Source organism: Lissotriton helveticus, chromosome 3_2 (genome assembly GCF_964261635.1).
Source record: "Lissotriton helveticus chromosome 3_2, aLisHel1.1, whole genome shotgun sequence".
Taxonomy (NCBI): domain Eukaryota; kingdom Metazoa; phylum Chordata; class Amphibia; order Caudata; family Salamandridae; genus Lissotriton; species Lissotriton helveticus.
In genome coordinates, this window is record NC_136062.1 from 249,932,697 (window position 1) to 249,958,437 (window position 25,741).

The 25,741-nt window shown below is 44.3% G+C and overlaps 1 protein-coding gene across 1 annotated transcript in view; it reads left to right on the forward strand.

The window, feature by feature from the left end:
• Positions 1–24,546, forward strand: part of EDC3 (enhancer of mRNA decapping 3) — a 316,498-nt gene extending 291,952 nt beyond the window's left edge. Inside the window, exon 7 of the mRNA XM_078685138.1 lies at positions 23,190–24,546. Coding sequence (XP_078541264.1) covers positions 23,190–23,524 — 335 coding nt within the window. The 3' untranslated portion in view covers positions 23,525–24,546. The remainder of the gene's footprint in view (positions 1–23,189) is intronic.
• Positions 24,547–25,741: the final 1,195 nt, after the last annotated feature.

Genomic DNA, 25,741 nt, shown 5'->3' on the forward strand with positions numbered 1-25,741 from the left:
CCGCAACTTGGCCTGCTCCACGTTATGGAAAAAGTGGGGGGTAATCTGTATAAACGACACTTGCTCCTTCTGGGTCTTACAATAGCCAAACGAGATATAGCCCAAGCCTGGAAAGCCCCCAAGGCTCCGTTGGTGGGGGTGTGGAAGCGGGGCATGGACTTTAGCATGGGTTTGGAACGCCCGATCTTTGAGGCCAGAGGCTGCCCCAAGAAACATTATAGGATTTGGAAGAAATGGGCTGATTATAGGGGCCTATTGCTGGACCCCCCAGCGCCACAAGCCTCTGATACAGATCACGTCTATACTACCCTCATGTGAACTGTCCACTTGTCGCTACCATGCTGCTTTGGCTCCTGTTTCTGGACAATATGAACACCGTGCAGGGAGGGGGGTGGGACCCGGGTGGGGATGCGGGGAGGGGGGTGTTGGATAATGTTGACTGAATTTCTTGAACGCTGTTGCTCTTCTATGCTCACTGTCTTTCTGCAATCTTGGGAGCAGTGTTTCTTTTGTATTCTGTCAACTGCCATAACACTAATAAAATTTGTTCTGAAAAAAAAAATATATTTACTATCAAATGGTCCCCAACTAAAGGTGACAAATGCCATCATTGCAAATCTATGCTTGAGAACATCTCACATTTTGTTTGTATGCCCTTTGTATGCAAATCCTCGCCGTAAGTGGCTAAGACCTGCGTGTTTAAATTTGGGCACACGCAGTGGCATGGAAGCACTAAGAATTCTTGAAACAGACTGCACACCATGTATTGCTATTGCGGTTGCAAAAATTTTGGGGTGGGCTTGGACTTTACGTGCCCGCGACATCCAGCGTTCCGTTGATGCCTAATGAATTATTGTCATTGAATCTCGTATGACTACATTTTATCCAAATGTTAAAGTGAACTGTTTTCATTGTTGTTTATGAATTGTTTTAAAATTGAATAAGACAGCTTAGTTTAATGTGATTTTAATATAAGGATTTTTAAACAAAGTGTAGTATTTATTTATTGTAAGTTGTAATGTGATGCAATGCTTTTATGACATGCTGTCGAATAAAGCTTGAAAATTTGATTTGTTTTCAAGATGTAATATGGACATTTAGTTGGGAAATTGGACAATAACTAAAGTTTGGGGCTGTTTGTACATTTCTAGATTTTGCTTTACTTGTTTTGTTTTCCTCATATTGAGATAAAGTTGTTGCCTAATAGATCATTGTTTTTTGGAGCAGCCCAGCAAACAGTCGAAGTAACAATGCAACAGATAGGTGCCAACCTTTTCAAACAGGTTTTGAATGTGCGTGCACCAGGCGCTGTGGAGTCCTAGCCTCGGTGCAGCACCTGTTCAAAATGTTGAGTGCCTCGTATGGGCATCTCACGTTATCCCAATGGCAGCGCTTCAGCCAAAAACAGGACAATTTAAAAGTAACGCTGAACAGATACAGTCATGTAATGTACTATGATGAGCTAGAAAAGGCTTCAAGTACTGAAAATGTGTTTGAGCCACCGCATTCTAATAATGTACCTGTTACTTAAAGTGGCAGTTCAGGACCAGGAAAATTTCTCCTTCCACCTTGTTTTGATTGCACTGGAGTGGATTCTAACGTTTACCTAGAACAGCAGCATCGGGGCCAGGTCATTCGTGCCTTCCACGGGTGCTCACAGTGATGTTTCAGGTATTTTAAGCTACTAAGTACATAGCAGCTTTGAAGCGTCCCCTTTGTTATTATTGTGCAGGTGGCAACCCACCTGTACTTTGAAGTGGATGTCTGAAGGGTCTACAGGATTCCATTTACCCCCTGCCGAGGGCTGCGCCTTCTGGCAGCTTCCTTGCCTCTCCGCCCGTGTCTGTAATATGGCACAGGTGCAGAGGCAAAGGGATTCAGCAGAGGAAAAGGGATTTCCTCATTTGTCTGAAGCATACCCCCATGCAAATGAGGGAACGCCCCCTGCAGATAGCGCTGGCGCTTTGTGCGCTAGCTCTATCGGGATTACAGAAGAGGCTGCAGAAGTGTCTGTGGCCCCTTCCGTAATACCAGAGTGCCCCGGGGGGTGCGCAAACGGCCGTTGCGCTCCCAGGGCACGCTTTGTAATATGGCCCTAGAAGTGCTTTACATGAGCACCAATTACATTACACAAGGACACATTCATAATCAGAATCATAAGAGCTTGTGCTGAAGTAGAGACTTGAACTTAGTTTCCCAGTTCCAACGTTAGCAGTTCTGACAATTACGCTGCATCAGTGAAATTAGAAAAAATATATATCATTATAGATCAGATATTGGGGAGCTAAATAAGGGGTCCCACTACAGATTTGTATCACCAGTCGTTCAACTTTACACATATAAGGCACTTGCGGTTTCCCTTTACGGTGCGAAGCTATGGGAGCACAAAAACTTAAAGCCATTTGTAATGGTAGAAAATAGGTTTATGAGGCAACTCTTGTGTTTACCGGTTATGACCACCCTAGTACAGTTGAGGCTAGACTTGGGCCTCAGGCCAATTTCTAATGAGCTATGCATCGCCCGCTAAAATTCTGGAGACGCCTTTGGTCTACACCTGAACTTTTGTTTTATTATTGCGGACTGGAGGACATTCTTAGTTACCCAGTTGTGACAAAACGCCCCTGGATTAAATTTGTTAAAGAATGCCTACTGGGGATTGGCTTGGCAAATCTTTGGCATGATTCTACTGGTTGTTGTACATTAATTATTGCAAAAGAGTTCAAATCAATTTAAAAACTATAAATATAAAAAGAAATTATTCACACACAAGGAACTTTGTCGATCTCCTTTCTAGTGCTAAAGGATAGCTACCAGTTTTAAAATGTTTGTGATGACAGAACCTAATTTAGCTAATAAACTTTGTCCAATTTAGACCTGTAAATCTACCCTTATGTGGTTTTACCTCTGAATGGCTAGGACCACTAAATAATACCGTTCAGGGGTGCCCGTTGTGTGGTACAAGAAGGAGGATTTTCCCCATCTGTTATTTTGTGGGTCAGCATATTGAGGGGCGCAAGCAAAATGGTTGATTCCTATCTGGAGGAAGCTCGACACAACTAGGATTGAGGAATCCTATAGGGTCCTTCAAACAGATACAATCCCACATTAGGTATTTGCTGTATCTAGATATTTGTTTCTTGCTTGGATGATAAGGAACAGAAAGGATGTCGAACTTAACCACAATAGCTCCTTGAATTGAATTTGATCAATTCTGTCTTTAGTTATTATCCAGTAGTCACTCAAGCCTTTGGTTTTATTTTATTTATGGAGCATTAAAGGGTCATTCAGTATTCATAGAGCGTCTATTTTTACTTGTATCATGAGTAGGTGCTGTATTTACTCTTTTAACTTGACGCTAATTTTAACGCTTTTTATCGATTGTATTTTTATATTGTACACCTCTCTTATGGTAAATTACCGAAATAAAGAGTATTATGGTGATGATGGAAACATATATTTAATTATAGATCAATGTTTTAAGTTTAATTCCAGTGAAAAATACTCTTTGCCTTTGGTAAATAGGTTATTTAACTGTCACTAAAAAGATTGCCGTTTTTGCGGACAACGACGTATGAGCGCCAGAACTGCTCTAAAAAGGCACCTCATGGGGTATCAGTTGAGACTCCCGATGCCATCTGATTGTCATCATTGATGCCTGCGCGAAATATGTCGGATTAAGACCTGTAAGGTCCCAAATCTATCCCACCCTAACGGTTCACAATTGATGGTTCACTTGGAAAACGATGCTGACCCACAACAACCCAGCGAGGGTGAAAGCAACGGTCGACATAACTGGTTCATCTGTTTGCACTGCTATTCATTGTGTTTTATTTTTAAATCCTGCAGCACCTTCTGGTGGTGTTATGCAGAACCAAACTACTCTTCATTCAAGGTTACGCTATCTAATTCACAAACGTGGCTCTGGTGAAAGGTGCCAATGCGATGTGCATGAACATGCAGCAAAGACTAATCTTTATCCTGTAGCCGAGGCTTTTCCACCCCTATGCTAACCCAATCCCCCCTCCCTTTTTTTGGTTTTGACCACTACGTGCCGAAGTCTTTACAGCAATATTTCCCCAAAAGGTGTCGATATCAAATGTGCCTCATTTTCCCCCACATGGTGAGGACTCTGAAAGTATCCAGGATTTTTTGATTTAATTCCCTTGGAGGGAACCTATAAAATAACTAAAATAAAGACATTTCTTTTTCCATTAAAAAACAAAAAGTGCTGTGCAAGAAACATAGCTGCCAAGGTTTCAGATTCCTGACATTTTCATAATTTCAGTGTAATTGAGTGACATTTCAACGACTGAGAGGCACTTTCTGGGGAGCAAAAATCAAGCTGTGAAGACGGGAGTAACATATAAATATCAGACATTACACCGCTTTGCGCATTGAGATTGTCTGAATCATTCTGCGTGTGTTACCCAAGACTATTCATTGAAGTGCCTTCTAGTGAAAGATGTCACAATAGGTATCCACATCCAAGCAGATGACATCAAAGAAAGAACGTTCTGAAATGCTCACTGGTGGTGTCTGTTAGTGGTGCAGGAGAGGCCTGTTCCTTTCTCTTCAGAGGATGCCGCTGTAAGAGAGAACAATCTCAGTCAGGCAGCAGCTCTACGAAAGCAATATATGATAATTTGGTAACATTCATAAAAGATAATTATTCACAGTGGGAGGAAGGTTCCATTCTCCGCTTATTTATCACTGGTTTTTCGGGCAGAACTGGCATCATAGATTGAAAACTGGAATAAAACACTGGCTTCCATCAATCCTGGCGCATCCTTTTCTCTTTCCTTTCTCTCTCTTATTTTTTTGTTAATATTCTTCCCCTCTGCTCTTCTTAATAATTTTTACTTCTCTTCCAGGGGATACTCATTAATAGTCATAAGCACTGAATTATCTCCGCCCATGAGCGGGAACCCGGAACACATAAACAATATACATATATATGTGTAAATATATCAAAAAGTACATAGTACTGGGGGAGGAGCCAAGCTCGCGAGCGAAATGGTCGCCTTGTAGCTCGGCTCCATCAGCCCTCTGGCCTGACTCACATATCCTGCTACATATCCTGCCCAGAGACGATACATTTTCGAAGAAATAGAAACGCAATACTTCGCTCCCACTCACCGTCCGACCTGGAGGCTCCGACTTGCGGTGGATCCGGAGTTGTGCCCTCTCGCGGAGACCGGGGCCTTTGTGAAGCTGAGACTGGGGCTTTGCCTATTAGATCCGGCCTGGCGTTGTGGTGACTGTTGGCCCCGGCCGAGAGACTGCACCACGAGAGAGAGCCACTGTGAGAAATCCCCGGTGATCCTGAACCGGGCCTGCCTTGACGGCCGTGAGGCTGGTGCGGGGCGCGGTGCTCCATGGGCTAACCGTGTAAAGGGGTTTCCCCGCCGCCGCTCCGTCCATCGACCCTGGACCCTCGTGCTCGAGCTATACTTTTGAGGAGCGCCGGCTCGAGCATAGGCGACCTTCCGCTTGGTGGGGCTCTCTTTTCTGCACCGCGGTGGTCATTGCCGGGACCCCCCCAGACTTCTGTAAAGGCCTACGTTTGTGGACTGCTCCGGGGGTGGCGGAGAGTGAAGAAGGGGTTGAATTTGCAAAATGGCTGCCGCAGTTTGGAGCTGTGGATTTCCTCCTGATGGCGATCTCCGGTTGCTAGATTGCGCGGAAATATGGCCATGTGGACGTGAGCCTACGATCGGCGACGTTCTTGCTGCCTTGAGATCTTTACACGCGACCTTGGCCCCCGGTGCTTCTGAGGACTTGTCCCGATCCACCGCCATCTTGGGTGAACGCTCCTTCAAGGTCCCCTCTTGCCTCGGTGATACCATTGCCTCACCCCCCTCGATGGCTCCGAAATATGGTGCTGCTATCCACCAACGGATTTGTACATCGGCGGCTTCAGAATCTCCTGTTCGATGTTCGGAAACTGGAGACTTAGACACTGTGCGAGGGCCCGATCATCCCCGTGCGCCCGAGAAAGATTGCGGACTGCTGCTTGTTTTTACCTTGATGAGGTCTTGTTTCTATTTTGCCAGTATACTCCCGCCTTTTCGAACGGCGAGACTGCACTCCTGTTTTTTATTGTTGCTGTTGCTGATATATTTGGATTGCTTACTTGAATTTTTATTCACTTGCTTTTTCATTGACCTTTCTGACCAGCATCTGTATCGTACTCTTTTTCATTTGTGTGCTTGCCTCGCATCGTATTGCACGCTTCAGGCTGTTATTTGGTGGGTGGTAAATGCAGTGAAGAAGGGATTGGGGTGAGATGCATGGCCCCCGAAAGATTATTGGTATACGAATTCATGGCGGAGTTGCCCATATTCATAGTGCTATGAGAAACCTCTCTGAAAGTTTTATTGTGCTCGAGTCTATATCGTTCTGGTATACATGTACTGTAGTGTATGGTTGGGTGGAGGGCTGTAGCCGACCGTATTTATTTTTGATCTCATGCTCCTCCCTCCTAATTATTATTTTGTTTCCGTATCTTTTTTTGTCTTCTGCTTCTTTTCTCTCTTATCTCCACTATATTTCGGGTTCTGGTTTAGGGCGACAGGCGCGCTGTTTGGAGGATAGGCCGTAGCCTTCTGCAGGGGTGCTGGGTGGGATGGGTGGGTTGGGTCTTTTTTGTTGTTTTATTTTCTTCAGTTCTATGGCCCTTTTGTATATCTTTATGGGGGTGCCGCGTCTATCCTTTGCCTCCCGTGGTATGATTGGGTGGGATATGTGACGTCGCTGTTCCTCTTCTTAATGTTCTGCTGCTTCCGATGCGACTCCCATGCCCTCATCGTTGCAATTCCCCTGTTCCTATGTGTGTTCCTTGCTATGGGGAGCTTGTTCCGACGCGGCATTCCTCTTCTTTTAATCTGTGTTTTCTTTCCTTTTTTTTCTTTCCTTTTCCCTCTTCCTCCCCTCCCCTTTTCTTTTTCTCCCCAGGTTAGTATGGCAGGCTAGTTTTAATGATATTACTATTCCGGCCCCCCTGTTCTGTATCCAAGTGCTATTGGGTGGTGGGTAAGCCAAGTTATTATTGATTGCATATTGATTTGTGCTTCCTACGTCTGTCCTTCTACCGATATGTATAGTACTGCTGTTTCTACATTGCTGCCCTTTATCCTTTGGCTGTTAATGATTTGTGCGGGGTGTCCGGATATTGTTTTGTTCTCGCTGATCGTTATATTATAAAATTAACCTATATTACTCCTGATTGCTGGCCGTGTAGATCCTCATACTTTCCCCTCTCTTTTAGCGACTATGTTGAATGTACAATTTTACTCTGATTCTGTGACTATTATTTTGGAATTTTTGACTGCTTTAACATGTCGTGGCCGGCCAGATCGGTTGTAGGCCCAGCCTTGTATATCCTTTCTGTACAAATAAAGGTTTTACAAAAAAAAAAAAGTACATAGTACTAAACTAATTGTACACATATACATGTATAATAACCATAATATGCAGCCTAACATATATACATAGGCTAATAAAGCCAAACTTACACACGTACTGAAGCATGAAAATATGCTGTATATAAATGCAATAAACAGGCATGAGCCTAAAATAAATAACAATCGTAAATCATACATTCTTATATAGCGCCTTTCACCGTAAGGTCTCAAGGCGCTTGCTTTGGGAACCCGTCCTGCCTTTTCCCTGCGAGAATACCTCTACTGGGCATCCCCAAGGTGAAAGCCAGGCATCCCATCGCGGTGGGGCCGTTGTGGAGACTAAGCAAGCTATTGCCCAGAGTTGCAGAGTGTGAACCCATGATTCGAGTAGGCACCGAGGTGAGAATTATCGAGTCCGTGGACATTTTTTTTTTTAGCTCAAGACCCTGCCGCGTCGGGAATTGAACCCTGGTCCCAAGTCTGACCTCTGCGTCCGGGTCTGCCTCCTCTAACCGGTGAGCCACACTTCTCCAAAATGCATTTCATAACCATGAAAACCTTTTATTTTCATCAAAGAACCTGTTGTAAACCGTTATTAGCCTAAAAGACTGCATATGAAAAAATGTCTGTGTACAGAAAATCAGACTGGCACCCTGCCTTTAAGGCCCCAGAGAATCTGCACACTTTGCCTTTAAGGCCTCCAGGAGAACTCTGTTCCCATCATGCACAACAGGTGACATTTAGGTCAGTTCTTTTTTCCGGCTTGTTCTGTGAGGAACCTGGAACTTGAGCTCTGCTAATTTTTGCAGTTTTTCTGTCAGAAGTTGGTTTTTTCTTGTCTTTTTGACAATATACTACTCTGGTGGTGGTTTAATACCATTTTCTGACTAAACAGTTGGTGATTTTTTAGTCAGAATGCCACCTTTATTTTACAAATGTCCTTCCTGTGGGAAGAAGATGTCAAAAACGGATCCACACTCTGTTTGTGTGGTGTGTCTTCCAGCTTCTCATAAGGTGGAAGAGTGTTATCACTGCCTCAACCTTTCTAGTAGGACTTTAAGAGAAAGGGAGAAAATGAGATTGCTGGGCCTTCTGGAGAGAGAAAGCCGTGGTGAGAAGGGCTCCAAGAGCTTGTTATCATCTGCTAAGCCATCTTCTCAACCTAAACGTCGAAGAACAGCTTCTCCTGAAGGTAGAACTAAGAAAAATCGACTCCAGGGAGCGTCGCCGTCAAAAAAGGTGCGCTCGACGTCGAGATCCAGATCGCCGTCAGCAATGTCGGCGTCGAAGAGGGCTCCATCGACGTCGAGGACTTCGCCGGTGAGGCACGGTTCAGCGTCTCGACAGTCGCCGTCAAAATCTTTTTCGACAACGAGACATCTGGTGTCGATTGCAGTAAGGACGACGTCGGGGGCACAAGGTTCGACGTCGAAGGATCGTAAGAGATTGACATCGAGGGAAGAGAGGCGTCAGACGTCGAAGGATCCAGTGTCGACGTCGAGAGGGAGTCATCGATCGACGTCGTAGGAGAGACGTACGTAGTCGTCGAGGAAAAGGTCGACGTCGAGAGGAAGATAGTCGTCGAAGAATTCGACGTCGAGACCTAAAAAGAGAAGGTCGAGGTCTCCATCGCGACGTAGGTCGACGTCGAAGCTTGCTTCGGGCTCGAAGCATGGAGTGTCAGAGTCTAGGTCTCCCCCACCTGATGAAAGGTTGGTTTCGAGACTATCAAGACCAGCCTCTCGGACCTCACTTAGGTCTTTGTCGAGGTCAGAAATAAGCCCACAGCTTGTAGTGACGTCTTCACCGCAGGGTCAGCAAGACGACAGGTCTGTGGCGGGTCAAGAGACAGTGCATCAGGACTCCTCTGTGGTGGCACATTCTGGCTCAACTTCAGGGCAGGTGTCAGATGACAGACAATTGGTGCCCAGACAACGGACTCCATCTGGCTCATTGAACTCTGAGCACAGTGTAGTCTCCAGAGCCTCCAAGTCTTCGGCAGGGCTGCATATTGTGCAGGTTTCACCTGAGGCTTCACCTGAGCGTGCGGAACGGCCTCTTAACATGTCACCGAGGTGGTTGGAAAGCCTGAGACATTGGAAGATGCGTCCAGATGCAGGACTGATAGGGATGAGGGCTCTGGTCCCTCAGACGGAGCTGCTTAGAAGATCACGTTCGAAATCCCCAGTGAGAGAGAGATCACGTTCAAGGGAGCGTAGGAGGCAGCCATCGGCAACTCCTCAGAGACGGCGTAGAACCCCTTCACCATCTTCTACGTCATCTTCCTCTTCTTCAAGGTCTTCATATAGAGACTATTCTCCCACTATATCATCTACTCCGCCTTCCAGAGTGTCTCCTGTAGATGATTTGAGCACATTTAATGATGTGCTATGTCGTGGGGCGAATAAATTCAACATCAAGATGGCAGTTCCCCAAGTGGCAACGTCAGTCATCTTTGAAACCCTGCATCACAAGACGACTGGCAGGCCTCTTCTGCCGTTAGTGCCCGGTTTGATAGAACCAGCAATGAGAACTTTTTTAACTCCGGCCACGGTGGGTTCAGGTCCTTCTAGGATTGCAAAAAAGTACAAGGCTCCAGAAGAAGATCCACTATTTTTGCGCTCTGACCCACCTCCAGACTCACTTATTGTAGCGGCAGTCAGAAAAGCGCATGCTGCAGCATCTACCTCTTCTGCTCCACCTGAAAAGGATAGCAAGAGTATGGATTCCTTGGGGCGAAGAATGTGTAACACCTCGGCGTCAGTCATGAGAGTGGCCAGTGCGTCAGCCTTACTGGGCCGCTATGATCGTCTGCTCTGGGACTCAGTGGCTCGGTTTGCGGATAAACTCACTAAGGAAGATTAAAAGGATTTCCTGGAAATTGTGGAAGAAGGCGACTGGTGGCTAACCAGAGCATTAGCGCGGCTGCTGATTCGGCGGATTTGTCAGCGCATGGCTATGCACATGGTGTTTGTGCTAGGCGTTCAGCTTGGCTTCGCCTTACTGGGCTAAAGCCTGAGGCCCAGAGGAAAATAGTGAATTTACCATTTAATGGTTCGACTCTGTTTGGATCTCACGCTGACGATGAGATGTCCAAGATGAAAGTGGAGTTGGACACTCTTTAGGCCGTAGGTCTTGAAAAGAAAAAAGAATTTAAACATCGGGGTAATTTTCGTCCCTTTGACAAGAGATCTTTCCAGCAGAGGAGCCAACAGACGAAATGGTCCTCGCAAAACTAAGGCCAGAATCAAGAGGTCGCAATTCCAACAGCGGCGACCTGGGCGAGGCAGAGGCAATGGAAATAGGCAGCAGTCATCCGCTACCAAACAGCCTCAAAAACAATGAACGGAGGCTTCCTCCACAACCGTGTGCCACTCAGGTTGGAGGAAGTATTGTGGGTTTTCTGGACGAGTAGAAACAGATCACAAAGGACAGATGGGTGCTGGGTACCATTCAGAACGGGTACCTTTTGAGATTCAAGAAGCCACCCCCTGTCATGCGTCCTCTAAAGAGGTTACAGTAGAATGTAAAGCGTTTACAACAGGAAGCGAACATCCTTCTGAAGAAGAAGGCCATAGAACTAGTACCATCTCAGCAGAGATGTCAAGGCCTATACTCTCGATTTTTTTCTCGTAAAGAAAAAAGGTCCAACTACGGAGTTCAGACCCATTCTGGATTTGAGACGGTTGAACAAATTCATTCGAAAGGAGAGGTTTCGAATGCTGGCTCTTCATCAGATCTTCCCCCAGTTACATCAGGGGGATTGGATGTGCTCCATCGATCTGAAGGATGCTTATTTTCATATTCCGGTATCCAGAAAACATCGCAAGTTTCTCAGTTTTCAAGTAGCTGCTCATCACTATCAGTACGCAGTACTCCCATTCGGCTTGAGATCAGCTCCCAGAACATTTTCCAAATGTATGGCGGTAGTTGCGGCTTGTCTTCGAAAGAGACGGATTTTCATATATCCGTACTTAGACGACTGGCTTCTGAAGAGTTCATCCCCATCTCTACTGGAAGAACATCTATCGATATGCCTCCAACTCATGTGCAAGTTGGGTCTTCAAGTCAATTACAAGAAGTCCATAATGAACCCCACCCAGAAGATCCACTACCTGGGTGCTCAACTGGACACGGAAATAGAAAACGTGTGTCCTTCGGAGGAGAGGTGGTTATCCATCAAGGCGAAGTGTATTCTTCTCCTTCAGTCTGCACGTCCGACAGTTCGGCAAGTGTCCTCTCTCCTGGGGTCCATGGCATCGTGCATCTTCATCGTTCCAAACGCACGTTTGCATATGCGTCCTCTACAACAGTGTCTGGAAGATCAGTGGAAGCAGAGGACGGGATGCTGGGAGGATCGAAATCATCTCCAACAGTCTGCAAGAGATTCCATCCGGTGGTGGATGAAGAAGACACACTTGATGAAGGGAGTTCCTTTTCATCAGGTCCCACCAACGCAGACTCTGATCACAGACGCCTCTCTCCAAGGTTGGGAGGCGCACATGGGCTATGGTCAGACTTCGAGAAAGGATATCACATCAATCTACTCGAACTCAGAGCGGTCCATCTTGCTCTCAAGTCCCTGGCTCCATCTCTACAGACTCTGTCTCTCCTGGTGCAAACAGACAATACAACTACAATGTATTACTTAAACAAGCAGGGGGGTTCCAGGACTCTGTCCATAGAAGCCCAGACCATTTGGCATTGGTTGCTAGCACGAGACCTGTCAATAACAGCGGTTCACCTGCCAGGGAGTCTCAACTCACAGGCGGACGACCTCAGCAGAGACTTCGTCGAAGCGCACGACTGGGTTCTCAACGAGGACGTCGCGCAAAGCATTTTCCAGGCTTGGGGAACACCAGACATCGATCTGTTCGCAGACGCGGCAAACACAAAATGCCCCGTCTTCGCGTCCAGGTTCTCCCAGAAAGGGTCTCGAGGGAATGGCCTTTTGATAGACTGGTGTCAAAACTTGCTGTACGCCTTTCCACCGACACCGTTGATACCGGCAGTGATCAACCGGATGTACAGGACCGACTCCAGAATGATACTGATTTGCCCAGAGTGGCCACGCCAGTGGTGGTTCCCAGATCTCCTCCAGTTGTCAGAAGTGCCATTCAGGAGATTGCCTTGTCGCCCGGATCTTCTGTCCAAACAGGAGGGGCGATTGTTTCATCCCAATCTGCCCTCCCTGGGCTTGGCAGCACGGCTCCTGAAGTCATCCAGTACGGGCACTTGCAGCTGAATCCGGAGTGTATGAACATCCTTAAGGAGGCAAAGCGACCTTCTACAAGGCAATCCTACGGATTTAAGTGGAAACGCTTTTACCTGTGGTGTCAGAGTAAGGGTCTTGACCCTATTCGTGGTCAAGAACAGGTGATGTTACCTTATCTACTTTACCTTGCTGAATCTGGTTTGCAGTTTAGTTCCATCAAAGTCCATCTTGCTGCAATAACTGCTTATAGAAAATCGCCAAGACAGATATCTTTCTTTCGGATGCCTGTGGTGAAGGATTTTCTGGAAGGTTTAAGGAAGGTGTATCCTCCAGTCAGGTCTCCTTCTCCACCTTGGGAGCTTAATGTGGTGTTGACCAAGTTAATGGGTTCCCCTTTTGAACCCATACATAAAGCGTTGTTACAACACTTATCTTGGAAAGTAGCGTTTCTGGTGGCCATCACTTCTGCTCGTAGGGTGAGCGAAATCCAGGCTCTGTGTTGTAATGAACCGTACACTATTTTTCGTGGAAACAGAGTGGTGCTCAGAACTCATCCTGCTTTCCTGCCCAAGGTGGTGTCGGATTTTCATATTAATCAAACCATAACATTGCCTACTTTTTTTCCGAACCCCTCGAGTCCTTCTGAACGGGCTCTACATTCGTTAGATCTGAAAAGGGTTTTGAAATTTTTACTTAGATAAAACAATGTCTTTGAGGCACACGGACCGTCTGTTTGTGAACTATGGTCCTACGAATACTGGTTTGGCAGCGTCCAAGAGATCCATTTCTAGATGGATAGTGTCATGTATCCTACTGGCTTATCAGCTAGCCCACAAGTCTTTATCAGGTAGACCGAGGGCGCATTCTACGAGGGGGAAAGCTTCTACCACAGCTCTCCTTAGGAATGTGGCTATGTCAGAGATATGTAAAGCAGCTACTTGGCGTTCAGTGCATACGTTTACACGCCATTACTGTCTAGATTCTGATGAGCAGGTTGATGCACAAGTAGGACAAGCATCCCTCAGAAATTTGTTTGCTAATTCTAGCTAAACACTATGGTTTAAAAGTGTGGCTATGCATTTATCTGTTCGCCCGCTTCTGGTGGGTATGAGCTTGCTACTCTATTCAGTGCTTATGACTATTAATGAGTATCCCCTGGAAGAGAAGGATTAGTTACTTACCTGTAATCCTAGTTCTCTTCCAGGGGTATACTCATTAAAGTCATAAGCACCCTCCCGCCTCCCCGGGCGAGCAGTAGCATTGAGGTTTTTTCAATATGTATTATGAAGTTTTTAAGTGCAGATTCCTGCTAAAGTTTACTGTACCGTACAAAAGAACTGACCTAACTGTCACCTGTGGTGCATGATGGGAACAGAGTTCTCCTGGAGGCCTTAAAGGCAAAGTGTGCAGATTCTCTGGGGCCTTAAAGGCAGGGTGCCAGTCTGATTTTCTGTACACAGACATTTTTTCATATGCAGCCTTTTAGGCTAATAACTGTTTACAACGGGTTCTTTGATGAAAATAAAAAGGTTTTCATGGCTATGAAATACATTTTAGCTCATGCCTGTTTATTGCATTTATATACAGCATATTTTCATGCTTCAGAACGTGTGTAAGTTTGGCTTTATTAGCCTATGTATATATGTTAGGCTGCATATTATGGTTATTATACATGTATATGTGTATAATTAATTAGTTTAGTACTATGTACTTTTTGATATATTTACACATATATATGTATATTGTTTGTGTTCCGGGTTCCCGCTCATGGGCGGAGATAATTCAGTGCTTATGACTTTAATGAGTATACCGCTGGAAGAGAACTAGGATTACAGGTAAGTAACTAATCCATCTGGTCTTTTTAGGTTCCCAAGTCTGCTTTCTCTCACCTTTCTTTAATTACCAGTTTCCTTTCACCATCTCCTCTTCTATGCCACTTCCTTCTACTTGCCTTTCTTTCTTCTACTTGCCTTTCTCTCTTCTTTCCATACATTTCTTTCTACCCACTCTCTTTACTACCCCAGTATCCCCCTTTCTCCATCTCTCTGCAACTCATGCAGCTTCAGCTGACACAAAACTTGAGTGTCTGACTCGCATTTGCCTAATTTTTTCTAAAATTAAATACATTTTTCTTCCACAAACCTCTAAAGTATTATATCAGCCCACTGCATTCCAGTAGCAAGGACAACCCGGCTCCTCATTTCAGTGCCGGAGAACACTTGTAACAAACCTGACCCATAAAGTACTCTGAGACAAGACATGTAGTTTTAATGTGCCAGTGAAAAAAATGATTCCGATTTGCAGTAGACGCATTCCTATTTACTTGCCAGGCAGCTGACTTTGTCTTGGTGGTCTTAAGGGACACAAGAGTGGTCTTAAGAGGCACAAGACCAAAGTGTAACATGAGTGCCTTTTCGTGATCAGGTCTTGATATTGCAGAGAGTAAGCCGCAGCTCCTGGAGAACAGAGCCCAGCGTTTCCCAGCCAGTCCCTCTCTCTCAGCAATTGAATTTACCGCTGCCAGTAGTCAAATTTACTGCAGCTGCTCCTCGGACTGAGACAGCTGCGCTACATGGAGGAGGCAGCTTTGCTGGCGCCCGCATGATTGAATTGCTGCAATGCCCGCCTCCCACAAGTTAATTAGAGCAGCTGGACGTGATGTCCAGTCTGTCCCCGCGGTGCCTCATGCTACATTGTAGCATAAGCACTGCAGGCTCTCAGCAGAGCGAGCCCCAATCCTGCGGAGCAGCACACGCATGCCATGGTGTGCGCTGACACTCCACAGTTTTATTTAGGCAGTCCTATAAATGGCTTGTCTTAACAGCTGAGGTGCTTCGCATAGTGCTTGACCTCCCATTTCAATACGGTGATGTGGATCACCACACTGAAATGCATTAGTCTGATGCGTAATACTTGGCAGAACTGAAGAAAGCATACATTTTATTTTCTAGAAATGCCATTAACTGATGGTTTGCTGTGCTAAGATTACCACATTCACAGCTTTCAGGAACAACCATAGTTGTAAAACAAGATGTTAAAAAAAATCTATTTTTAAATTGGTAGCTCCTTTTCCCTACGTTTTGTGGTTTATCTCCTTTCAGTTTTTGGTGGAAATAGGTGTGAAAATGAGTAGTCAATTATGTAGAACACTCATGGTTTTCACAAAAAACAAATTATTGAACTAAAAAAATTACAATATTTAGGACAAAAAGCGCGATACGTATCCATGTTTTAGTCTGTACATTTTTGCTCTGATAGCATATTTACAACACGTAATATACTATTATGTTTGTGGTACCCTTCTGGGTTCAGGAATATATACTGTTTGTTGGTTGTTCATAAACAGGCAATACCCAGCGCAAACAGATAAGCTGCTGCTTATAATAATATTTAATTGTTTACCTTCTAGACATCCGTTTATAAGGTAAAATGTAATGAATTAAAAATGGGCCTGAAGGAAACCAATGGATTTTATAATGTTCCCTTGATACTTAGTTTAGAAACATTGGTTATTTGTACAACTCTGAATCTGGAGTTACCTAAAGCATCATGTGATTCAGTGCACACTTTGCAACATGTATTCTTATTTGCACATTGAATTACATTTGGAAGCAAAAAATGGAAAGAAATATAATTGCTAATAACAAATGGTCTACTATTCTGTCACGTGAAACTTTTTCATCTTTGATAATGTATATTACCAACGGATCAAAGGGACTTCCATGGGGGCTATTTTTGCCCCCAACCTGGCTATTCTTTTCATGGATGCCCTGGAGACTGGCGCAATCCTTACCGAAGAGAACCCTTTCTGTCAAGGAATTAAATTGTGGCGACGCTATATCGACGACATTTTTTTGATCTGGAACCTGGACATAGCGTCGCTTCAACAATTCTTGCATTGGTTAAACAATAACTGTGCCAACCTCAAATTTACCCTTACTCATAACAAAGCGCAAATTCATTTTTTAGATCTCACAATTTACAATAGTGAAGGAGAACTTCTCACACGGCTATACAGAAAGCCCACGGAACGCAATACGCTCCTGAGCTACCAGAGCAATCACCCAAGGGCACTCAAAGATTCCCTCCCATACTCCCAATTTTTAAGGATCAGACGGAACTGTTCCTCAAAAGTAGACCATTTCAAAGAAGCAACCGTCTTGGCGAACAAACTCAAAAATCGCGGCTACCCGCGCAGACTGGTCAAAAATGCAACCAAAAGGGCTTGGTACTGCCCACGAGAGGTGTTATTGACTCCTAAAATCCGTGAACAAAATGAAAGAATAGCATGTGTTACCACTTTCTCCCCAGTGTCTAACAGAATAAGAAAATCCATCCTGAAACATTGGCCTACTATCAATGCAGGCACCATCAGACTAGAGAGGCCACTATTTGCATTTCGCAAAAGCAAAAATCTAAGCGATCATTTGGTCAGGGCTGCTCTCTCTTCCCCCTCCACCAAATCAACCATTGAATCAAATTGGGGCCTCCCACCTGTTATTGGTCACGTAAAATGTGGGTCCTGCAATGTTTGTGAGTATACTATTGAAGCACGTGATTTCACTCATAATGGCACTACTGTTTCCATGAAATTCCTCACTAATTGTAATAGTAACAATGTTATTTATGCAATCCTCTGTCCGTGCCCCAAAATGTATGTTGGTCAGACTACCCAAAAGGCCAAGACACGAATTTGTCAACACCGGAGTCGCATCAGATGCCGGACCCCCAATGCGCCTCTGGTGGAACATTACTCCGAAGCCAATCATACTGAAGATGATTTGAGATGGACTATTCTCAAAGTGGTCAAACTACCGCAAAGAGGTGGCAACCTAGCGCAGTTACTGAACAGAGAGGAATTAAAAAGTATAATTCAATTTGATACCATACGTACTGGGCTGAACAGAAGCGAAGATTGGACAACTCTGTTGTGAATCCATCATACAATGAACTGTCCACAAACTGGAATTCTGAAGATTAAGCTCGCACCTGCTGGATGTAAATACAAATAATGCAGAGGGCCCATTGTTTGTTAAAAATGTCGTATTATAATGTTGTGCTCCAACTACACTCCAAGATGCACTGCATGTCACCAATTTTCACTATTGAAACACACGACTACAATGTGTATGCTCGCCTCCTTTACCACTCTAAGATGGCCGCCGCAATGAGACGCCCCGAGCACCACTTCCATCTCGTCACTCTCCCCGCCCTTTTCCGGTCACATGGTCCCAATCCCCACGGGTCTTAACTGTCATGGCCCCCTCAGTAGCCAGCACACCACGGGCTATCAGGTCGTCAGCAACACATGGACACTGTTCCGCCGGTAAGTTAAGCTCACTCCCAGCCGTACTGCCCAGAGCGACAACCCCACGGTTCTCCTCTAATTGCCTTTTTTCATACTTCCCTTACAGCGGATTCAACTTATTTAAGGACCGCTTTTCCACCGGGCACAATATTTATTGTGTACATTCACAGAAAGTACAATGGTATGTACCCGCGCCCTTAAGCGTTCCACCCTTGGCTCACCCCTCACTTCACTGTTTCCCTCCTGATTACGCGTTTTTTTCCTTAGCTCTACCGCACCTACCAAGGAAGTCGGTAACTATCCTGACGCGTTGAACATTTACAGAAAGTACGTTGGTATGTACCCGCATTTCTAAGCGTTCTACCCTTGGCTCACCCCTCACTTCACTGCATCCTTCCTGATTATGTGGTTTTTTTCCCTCAGCTCCAGCGCGCCTATCCAAGACGTCGGTAATTATCCTGACGCTTTGAGCTCCAGGAGCATTGGCTCTACTCGGACGGTGCTATTAGTTCCATCCATCCTAAAACTTACAAGCTCTGCTTGGAAAGCACTCCGCCCGCCTAAGGAACGTTTTATCCGCACCTCGTGGTAAATGCTTTAATCCTCACTTTTTTGATATCCTTATGCATGTCATGTCCACGTAAATGTTGGCGCCGTGACTGATCCGAACTGGGTTTAATCTACCACCCGTTCATTTTTAATGCATGTAGCACTCCCCTACGGTTCCTTCATCCCCCCGCCACGCCGTGCAACCCAGCCTTACTCCACTGCAAGTCCGGCCTGAGCACTCGGCGTTCACTATTCACTACTCTCACCACTGCCACCTGTTGAATTCCCAATCCCACTGACCTCGTTATCACTGGCCAAAACAAACACTGCGATTCCGATGAAAATGTGTATTAAATGTGTTTAAGCTTAGTCACTGGCCCAAACTCACTGTGACTCAGAAGGAAAATGTAAGGTCGGCACGCTGTTGTCTTTCTCTTTCAATGTAAAAACTAGAAATCTTCTTTTTTTCTAAAAATCGAAATATTTTTCTCTTTTCTTGTTCCTCCCTCATACAGGCACTCCATTGTTCTTACCAGGCATAGTCATAATTGTACAGTCCTGATGATGATCCCATTCTGGGACACCTAGGGGAGACCCTTGGTGGGCCTAATATGCCAGAATATTGTAGTTTATTAAGTGTTGAGTGCCCTAAACACGAAAGTAGAGTTTGGGCGTAGTTACATGTTAAAAGCAGTCCTGCAAGACAGGGCTGACCTAAGGCCTCAGCAGTGCACACATGCAAGTGCAGAAAGGGATGCTGGCCTCAAGTGCCATGTCCTCTTATCTGCTAGGGACTTAAAGGTAATTTTGCTTCTCCCTATCCTATTATGTACTAGGGCCTTATAGGGAAGGCCATGTCATTCATAGGGGTGCCCTCACCCATGGTGTACTCTTGTGTATGTAGGTGTTTTCACTGTATTCTATGTGTGTTTTCATCATAGCCCTAGCCCTGGTTAGGTAGAGCCCAGGGACAGTCCGAGTCCGTAACCACCAGTACCAGTCAGCAAAACAAATGGTGGTGCCCAGGGCACAGGATGACTTTGCAACACCTCTGCATCAAATTACATTATGCCCCAGCTTAAAAGTATCCTCCAGTGAGCCTTCGGGCCCATTCCACCAGTGAAATAGCCAAACTACTGCTTTAGGTCCGGGTTTTCCTGTTTTGAACATTTGCCTGGGATCCACATCGGCATCTATCCATATTTTCTCCAGGCACTACTGCATTTTATTGATTTATTTATTTATTACACTTATATGGCGCAACAGCTACCCTGAGGGTTTCCCGGCACCTTGGATCCGAATTTTACCAGGTGGAATGGAATTTATTGGTTGAATAGCCATGCCTTTGCGGTATTTGATGTAGCTTGGTTCTAGACGCAGTTTCAGCGGGAGCGAATTCCACAGAACTGGCGCCAGGTAGGCAAAAGAGCGTCCGCCCAATGGTACCCGTTTAAACCTAGGGACAACAAATTTTGCCTGATGCAGTGATCGAAGGTTTCGAGAGGGTGTGTATTTATGTACCAGCTTACATAAGTAAGCAGGCGCTTCCCCAGTGTTTACCCTGAACAAGTAACACAGTGCTTTAAATTTAGCTCTATTGCCTATCTTGAGCCAGTGGAGGTTTCGTAGATGTTCAGAAACACTTGTTCGCCCAGGGTGATGGAGAAGTATCCTTGCCGCCGCATTTTGGACGACCTGTAGTCGACGCGTGATCTCCTTATTGGCTCCTAGATATAGGATGTTCCCATAGTCTAATCTCGAGCCAATCAAGGCCTGCATCACGTTTTTTTGCGCCCCTTCAGGGAGTTGCCACAGGATTTTTCTCCGCCACTTAAGAATGGCAAAGCAAGTTGATGCTGTTTTGGCTGCTTGCACACGCATGGACAGTTTGCATCGATATATGTCTGCAGAGAAGATCATTTTCCTCATTTCCTCTTGCAGCATTTCATGGTGTAAAGCCCGCTACTCAGAAGGCACCTCCTCGGCTGTGGGCATGCCTTTGTATCCGTTCAGGGGGTGAGGAATCTGTGTTTTGATGTGGAAGCATCCATCAGAAGAATAGGTTGCTTGCCTTCGGTAACGTTCTTTCTGATGGATACTCTATCTAACTTCAGAATGCTCACTGCCCACCGCCTCCCCATTTAGTGACCTGGACTTTTGGCTACTGATATGGTCCCAAGTTGGGGATTGCACATTGACAAAGAATTATTAGTTCTGTTAGGGGTGCTCTACCTTCTTGAGTACGGAGTTTATACTGAATAATTCATGTAAGCACACAGGGCTGGCACCATTATGCGACTCGTTAATGCAATGGAAGTCAATGACACAACCAGTAGGAGCTATTGCAAGAGTTCCGGATGCAGTCTGGTGCCTTGAGAGATTCACAAGGTCCAGAATATTCAGTTGAGCAGACACAAAAAAGAGCAATAACAAAGACAAGCAACATATACAACATAATATTTCATAAATAACTTGATATGAGTATTCTCCACCAGGATACATGTTTGGGGACAAAAATATGACCTCTGAACCAATGTGCAGAGACTGTTGAGAACAGCTCAGAGAAGGATCTTTACAGGTTGAGTTTGCAATTGTTTTAAAATTGGTATATAAAAAGGCACTTCAAAAATGCCTACCAATCCGCCATTTCTTTTCCAGTACTCTGTACAGCCTGTACGGTTATTGAGTTATTTGTCAAACTTACCATGTTAAGACACGTTATTATGAATATTTTATAGCAAGAAAACGTGGCTACATACTCTCATGTGATTGGTTTCATAACTTCATACTGCACTTTTATCCTCCAGATTTTTAGCACTTAGAAATAGAAGCGTGGAATGATTGTCGTGACTAGAATTCATGAGCTGCTATTCTGCACATGTATTCGATGCAGAAAGATACTTGTAGCAAAAATATGCCAAAAGTACACAAAACATTGGAGGAAATACTAGAGAATTTCCTATTTACTTACTTCCAGTTAGTAAACTTTGTCTGAATAAAATGACTTTTTGCATAGAATAAAAGCTCAATAAAAAACGTATGACAGAAATTGACCATATAAAAATGTTTGTGAACACATGTCAAACATTAACATATTATGTGGAATAGATTTAATGAGATATCTGTTTTCCTAAAAATAAATAGCGTGAAAACTGTGCGTTCTGAGATCATCCTGACTGAGCCGGTCTGCCTCCTTAAGGAAACCTGCTGTGAGATGAGCAACAGAAATGAATCTCCCTGCCTGACACAAACATTTATTTATCAAGACCGTTTTGCCTGTTTAAATAGGATAAAGAATGAATAAATATGTGGATACCCTTAAAATTATGTGAAGATGAAAGCTGCTATATATGAGTATTACATACAGAGACCAAGAAGCACCTATTGCAGCTCGGAGTTTATTCTCAAATTTACTTGGCATTTGTAAGCTATCCGTACTAATAGTACAAGAAACACTCGTACGTTTGCAGACAGATATTCGGGAACACGGTCTTATTACAGAACTGAGTTCAGCCTAGGCTATGGTTTTATGACGCCAAAGCACCAAGCACATGGTTATGTTTCATAAATCATCATGAAATATTTGACAGTCCAGATGTTTGATGTTACAATGCATAATGTTGTGTTCATCTCAAACCAACTTCAATTAAAGTTTATTCTAGTTAAATTTAACCCATGCCTAATCGTACCACCACATATACTCCTCATATCACAGACCACCTTAAAGACCAGTGTAACTGCATTAGACTTTAAATGTTCTTTCTGTGTCAATTTTGCTACTTTATATTGGTGATGGTTAGTTTATTTATGCATAGGAGCGTTTTGCATACACTATGGAATGCATTACATAAGTGGGTCTTGCGGTTGTCAAGGGCAGTGTTGTGTGAACTATAATTGCAGTTATGCCATCTGAGTGGCGCTGGATGTGTTGAAATTAGGATTTGGCATACAGAACTAGAAGACACAGGGCGAGCAGTGTGTTCAGAGAGCTATAGAAGGTCTCTGGGAGACTCGGTAGGCGCTCTCATCATAGGAGTAGGAAATCAATTACTTGACATGCTGGCGGAGATCTCTTTCAACCTCAGAGAAGAAGTAATTGATTTCCTACTCCAATGATGAGAGCGCCTCCAGCAGAGTGATGGAAAGTAAACCGCACACTTTTTTTACTTGCATGAGTCAGGATGGATTACCTTATTTAATGACGCTACCCATACATTAAATGCCATACCCACCCAGATTATTTTTTTGTGTTTTTTATTAAAAACATGAGGGCCCAAAGACCTATGTAATTATCTGTGACAGCCTATCGGTCGCTCTCTACTTCCAACAACTATTGTTTTTCCTCTCGTTGATAGAACAGTGTTTTGGTCAGTTGAGGTCTTAGCTATAGCAGCATTTTCTAAGGACTCAAAAGTGTGGATATATTTTATAACATCTGTATTGCTTGCACTGATAAACTAGAAGATAGCCTCACATCTGCGTTATCTCTATAGATGCAGGTTTTTGTTAAATTGTTTTTGTCCTCTTGGACTCCCTCTAACTAATCAGGTAGACCTAGTGCACCAATGCACAGCAGAATTCAGTAAGTGTCATCAAGCAAGCTGCCGTAGTGAAGGTGGACCCTGCCTGTAAAGGCTGGCTGTTATTGCATTGGTGAATTCCCACGATCTATTTCCATCATACTCTTTAACACCACTGTTACTTTGTTTTTTAGATTTGCCGGATTTTCCAGTGGACTTGGTGATCAACTGCCTGGACTGCCACGAGAATGCCTTCCTGCATGATCAGCCCTGGTACAAGGCAGCAGTGGAGTGGGCCAGTCGGAATCGGGCACCCGTGCTCAGCATCGACCCACCTGTAAACGAGCTAGAACAGGGGATAGATGCCAAGTGGTCTCTTGCCTTGGGGCTGCCACTTCCTCTGGGTGAACGAGCTGGGCGTATTTACCTCTGTGACATTGGAATACCCCAGAAGGTCTTTCAGGAAGTGGGGATAAACTATCACTCACCCTTCGGCTGCAAATTTGTTATCCCACTGCACTCAACATAGAAACAAGAGCTGTTGTTGATGGGTGATTGTGACCAAAAGGGCGGGGGAAAACCTAGTGCAAATTCACCCGATCATATGCTAAAAACTCAGAGGCCTTAAAGCATGTCACTATAAAGCTATTTCATTTCAAGCAAAGGCCCCTGCGGCACCTTCATGGACAATGTCTGCAACACAAAGAGGCTCATTATTTTTCTTTATTCCCACCAGTGTTGTGCCATGCTGTAAAAGAACAGCTGACTTTGGACAGTGTTAAATAGTGTGGCTCTTGCAAGGTCGAGAAGCTAGCACTGCAAGCTCTCCAGATATGATGGTGGGCAGGGATATTGTTTTGTTTTTGTGTAAGTCAAACGTTACAGCTACTTCCTACAGGTGTATGGGATAGCTACCAAAGCAAGATGTGAAATGGGAGTGTTCAGTTTGGAAAATTGTGGGGAGCAATTTTCTTTATTTAATTAATACAAGGGAGTTGTTCTTCATTTCCTAAACACAAATGAGTCTTGTAGACTTGTGGTGCCTGAGATTTATTGATAAGTACAAGATGGCAGCTCTTTTGGGATCGATGACTAACATTGAGTGCGGAAAACTATGTTGTATTTCACATTTATTGCCATTTTTTGGACAGTTTTAATTATCAGGGTACAGATGAGTGTGTTCTAAACCCAGTTGTTTAGAAGTCAGGCAGACCTCCAAAAGTATCATGTGAAGATTTGGATTGTAAGTCAGTTAACATTTCTGTTCTGTTAGTTCTATGAAACCACGTTTGTGCAGTCCTAGGTGGACTGAGTCCTTGTTTCTGGTAGAGGTACTGCTGTGCAAGGGGATGTTCAGTGTAAATGTTCATCTGTGGCAGTGGGAAAAAATTATTTTACTTAAAAAAACGAAAGATGTTACAAGACTGATTGTTTACTATGTGTATAATCCGCCCTTGCCTGTACTACAGTGCTGTTTGATTACATTGAAACGTTTAATGACCTACTTCTGCCAACACCCTTTGCTATAAACACGATACACTTTAGACTTAATATCACTTTTGGGTTTAAATTTCTTTCAGTATGTTGGATGTCTTACTTCTACTTAAAACTTTGATATTTAAATATTTTGAGAATTCTCCCTTCCCTTGTATGAAATGGAAGGAAATGGGGTAGTTACACTAAATGGTTAAAGGGATAGGAAGGGTCAAGAGAGAAAATGGGATAACAGGGTGGAGGAGATTCGCTCCCAGTTTCAGGAAATCTATATCTTTCATTTCAATACAAACAAAAAAATCAGTTGTCTATTGAGTGATATATTTAGATGAGGAGAAGAGTAAATTGCGTATCTTCATCCAAAAGGGTATCAGCACTGTACATGGCATTCAGAAGACAAAGAATTACCACTATATTGTAGAGTAGCTCACTCAGTTACAATTTAGCTAAAATGTAATGTGGTTGTGTTTAACATGTAACTGCCTCAGATTCTGTAATGATAAAGAGAGACACCCATGTCCACCCCTCACCCAACCACTTCCTACTTCCCACCTGTACAATTCTTACTCTTGTTTTCTTACCTTGTCTCCCACCCGCCAGTTTACAAATTACTTCTTACTCTTTGAAACTACTGATGTTCCTAACATACACTACTCTTTTGGATAACACCCTATATTTTACGGAACAGATACCAGCTTTGGCCGGTACCTGCTTTGGTCTTTTAAGGATGCTACGGAAAATATTAGATCTTATACCTCGACACAAAAAAGACCATTATTCAGTCCCTGATTACATCTCGATTGGATTACTGCAACATTCTCTACTTAGGGGGTCACTAAAAGCAACATGAGAATGCTGCAGAAAGTCCAGAATGCTGCAGCCCGGATGTTATTGAACATCCCAACTCGAACCCCGGTGGGAGCGGCCTTGATGAAACTACATTGGTTACCGGTGCAGGACAGAATAACTTTTAAAGCTCTGTTTCAGCCATAGGATTCTGAACGAGAAAGACCGAGTTATCTTCAGCCCTTACTCACCCCCTACAGACCTATCCGGAATCTTGAGTCTGCGGACCCTGCAAAGCTGACAGTGCCACAAATTCAAAAGGCACGTTTAGGAGGCAGGTCCTTTAGCTTTCAAGTGCCGTTGAAGCGGAGCATGCAGCCCTCAGACGTGTTGTGCCATAGAAAACTCAAAACATGTTTCTTTCGGTCATCTCCGGTGGATTGGTGCTAATTTCTGTTTCTTTTAG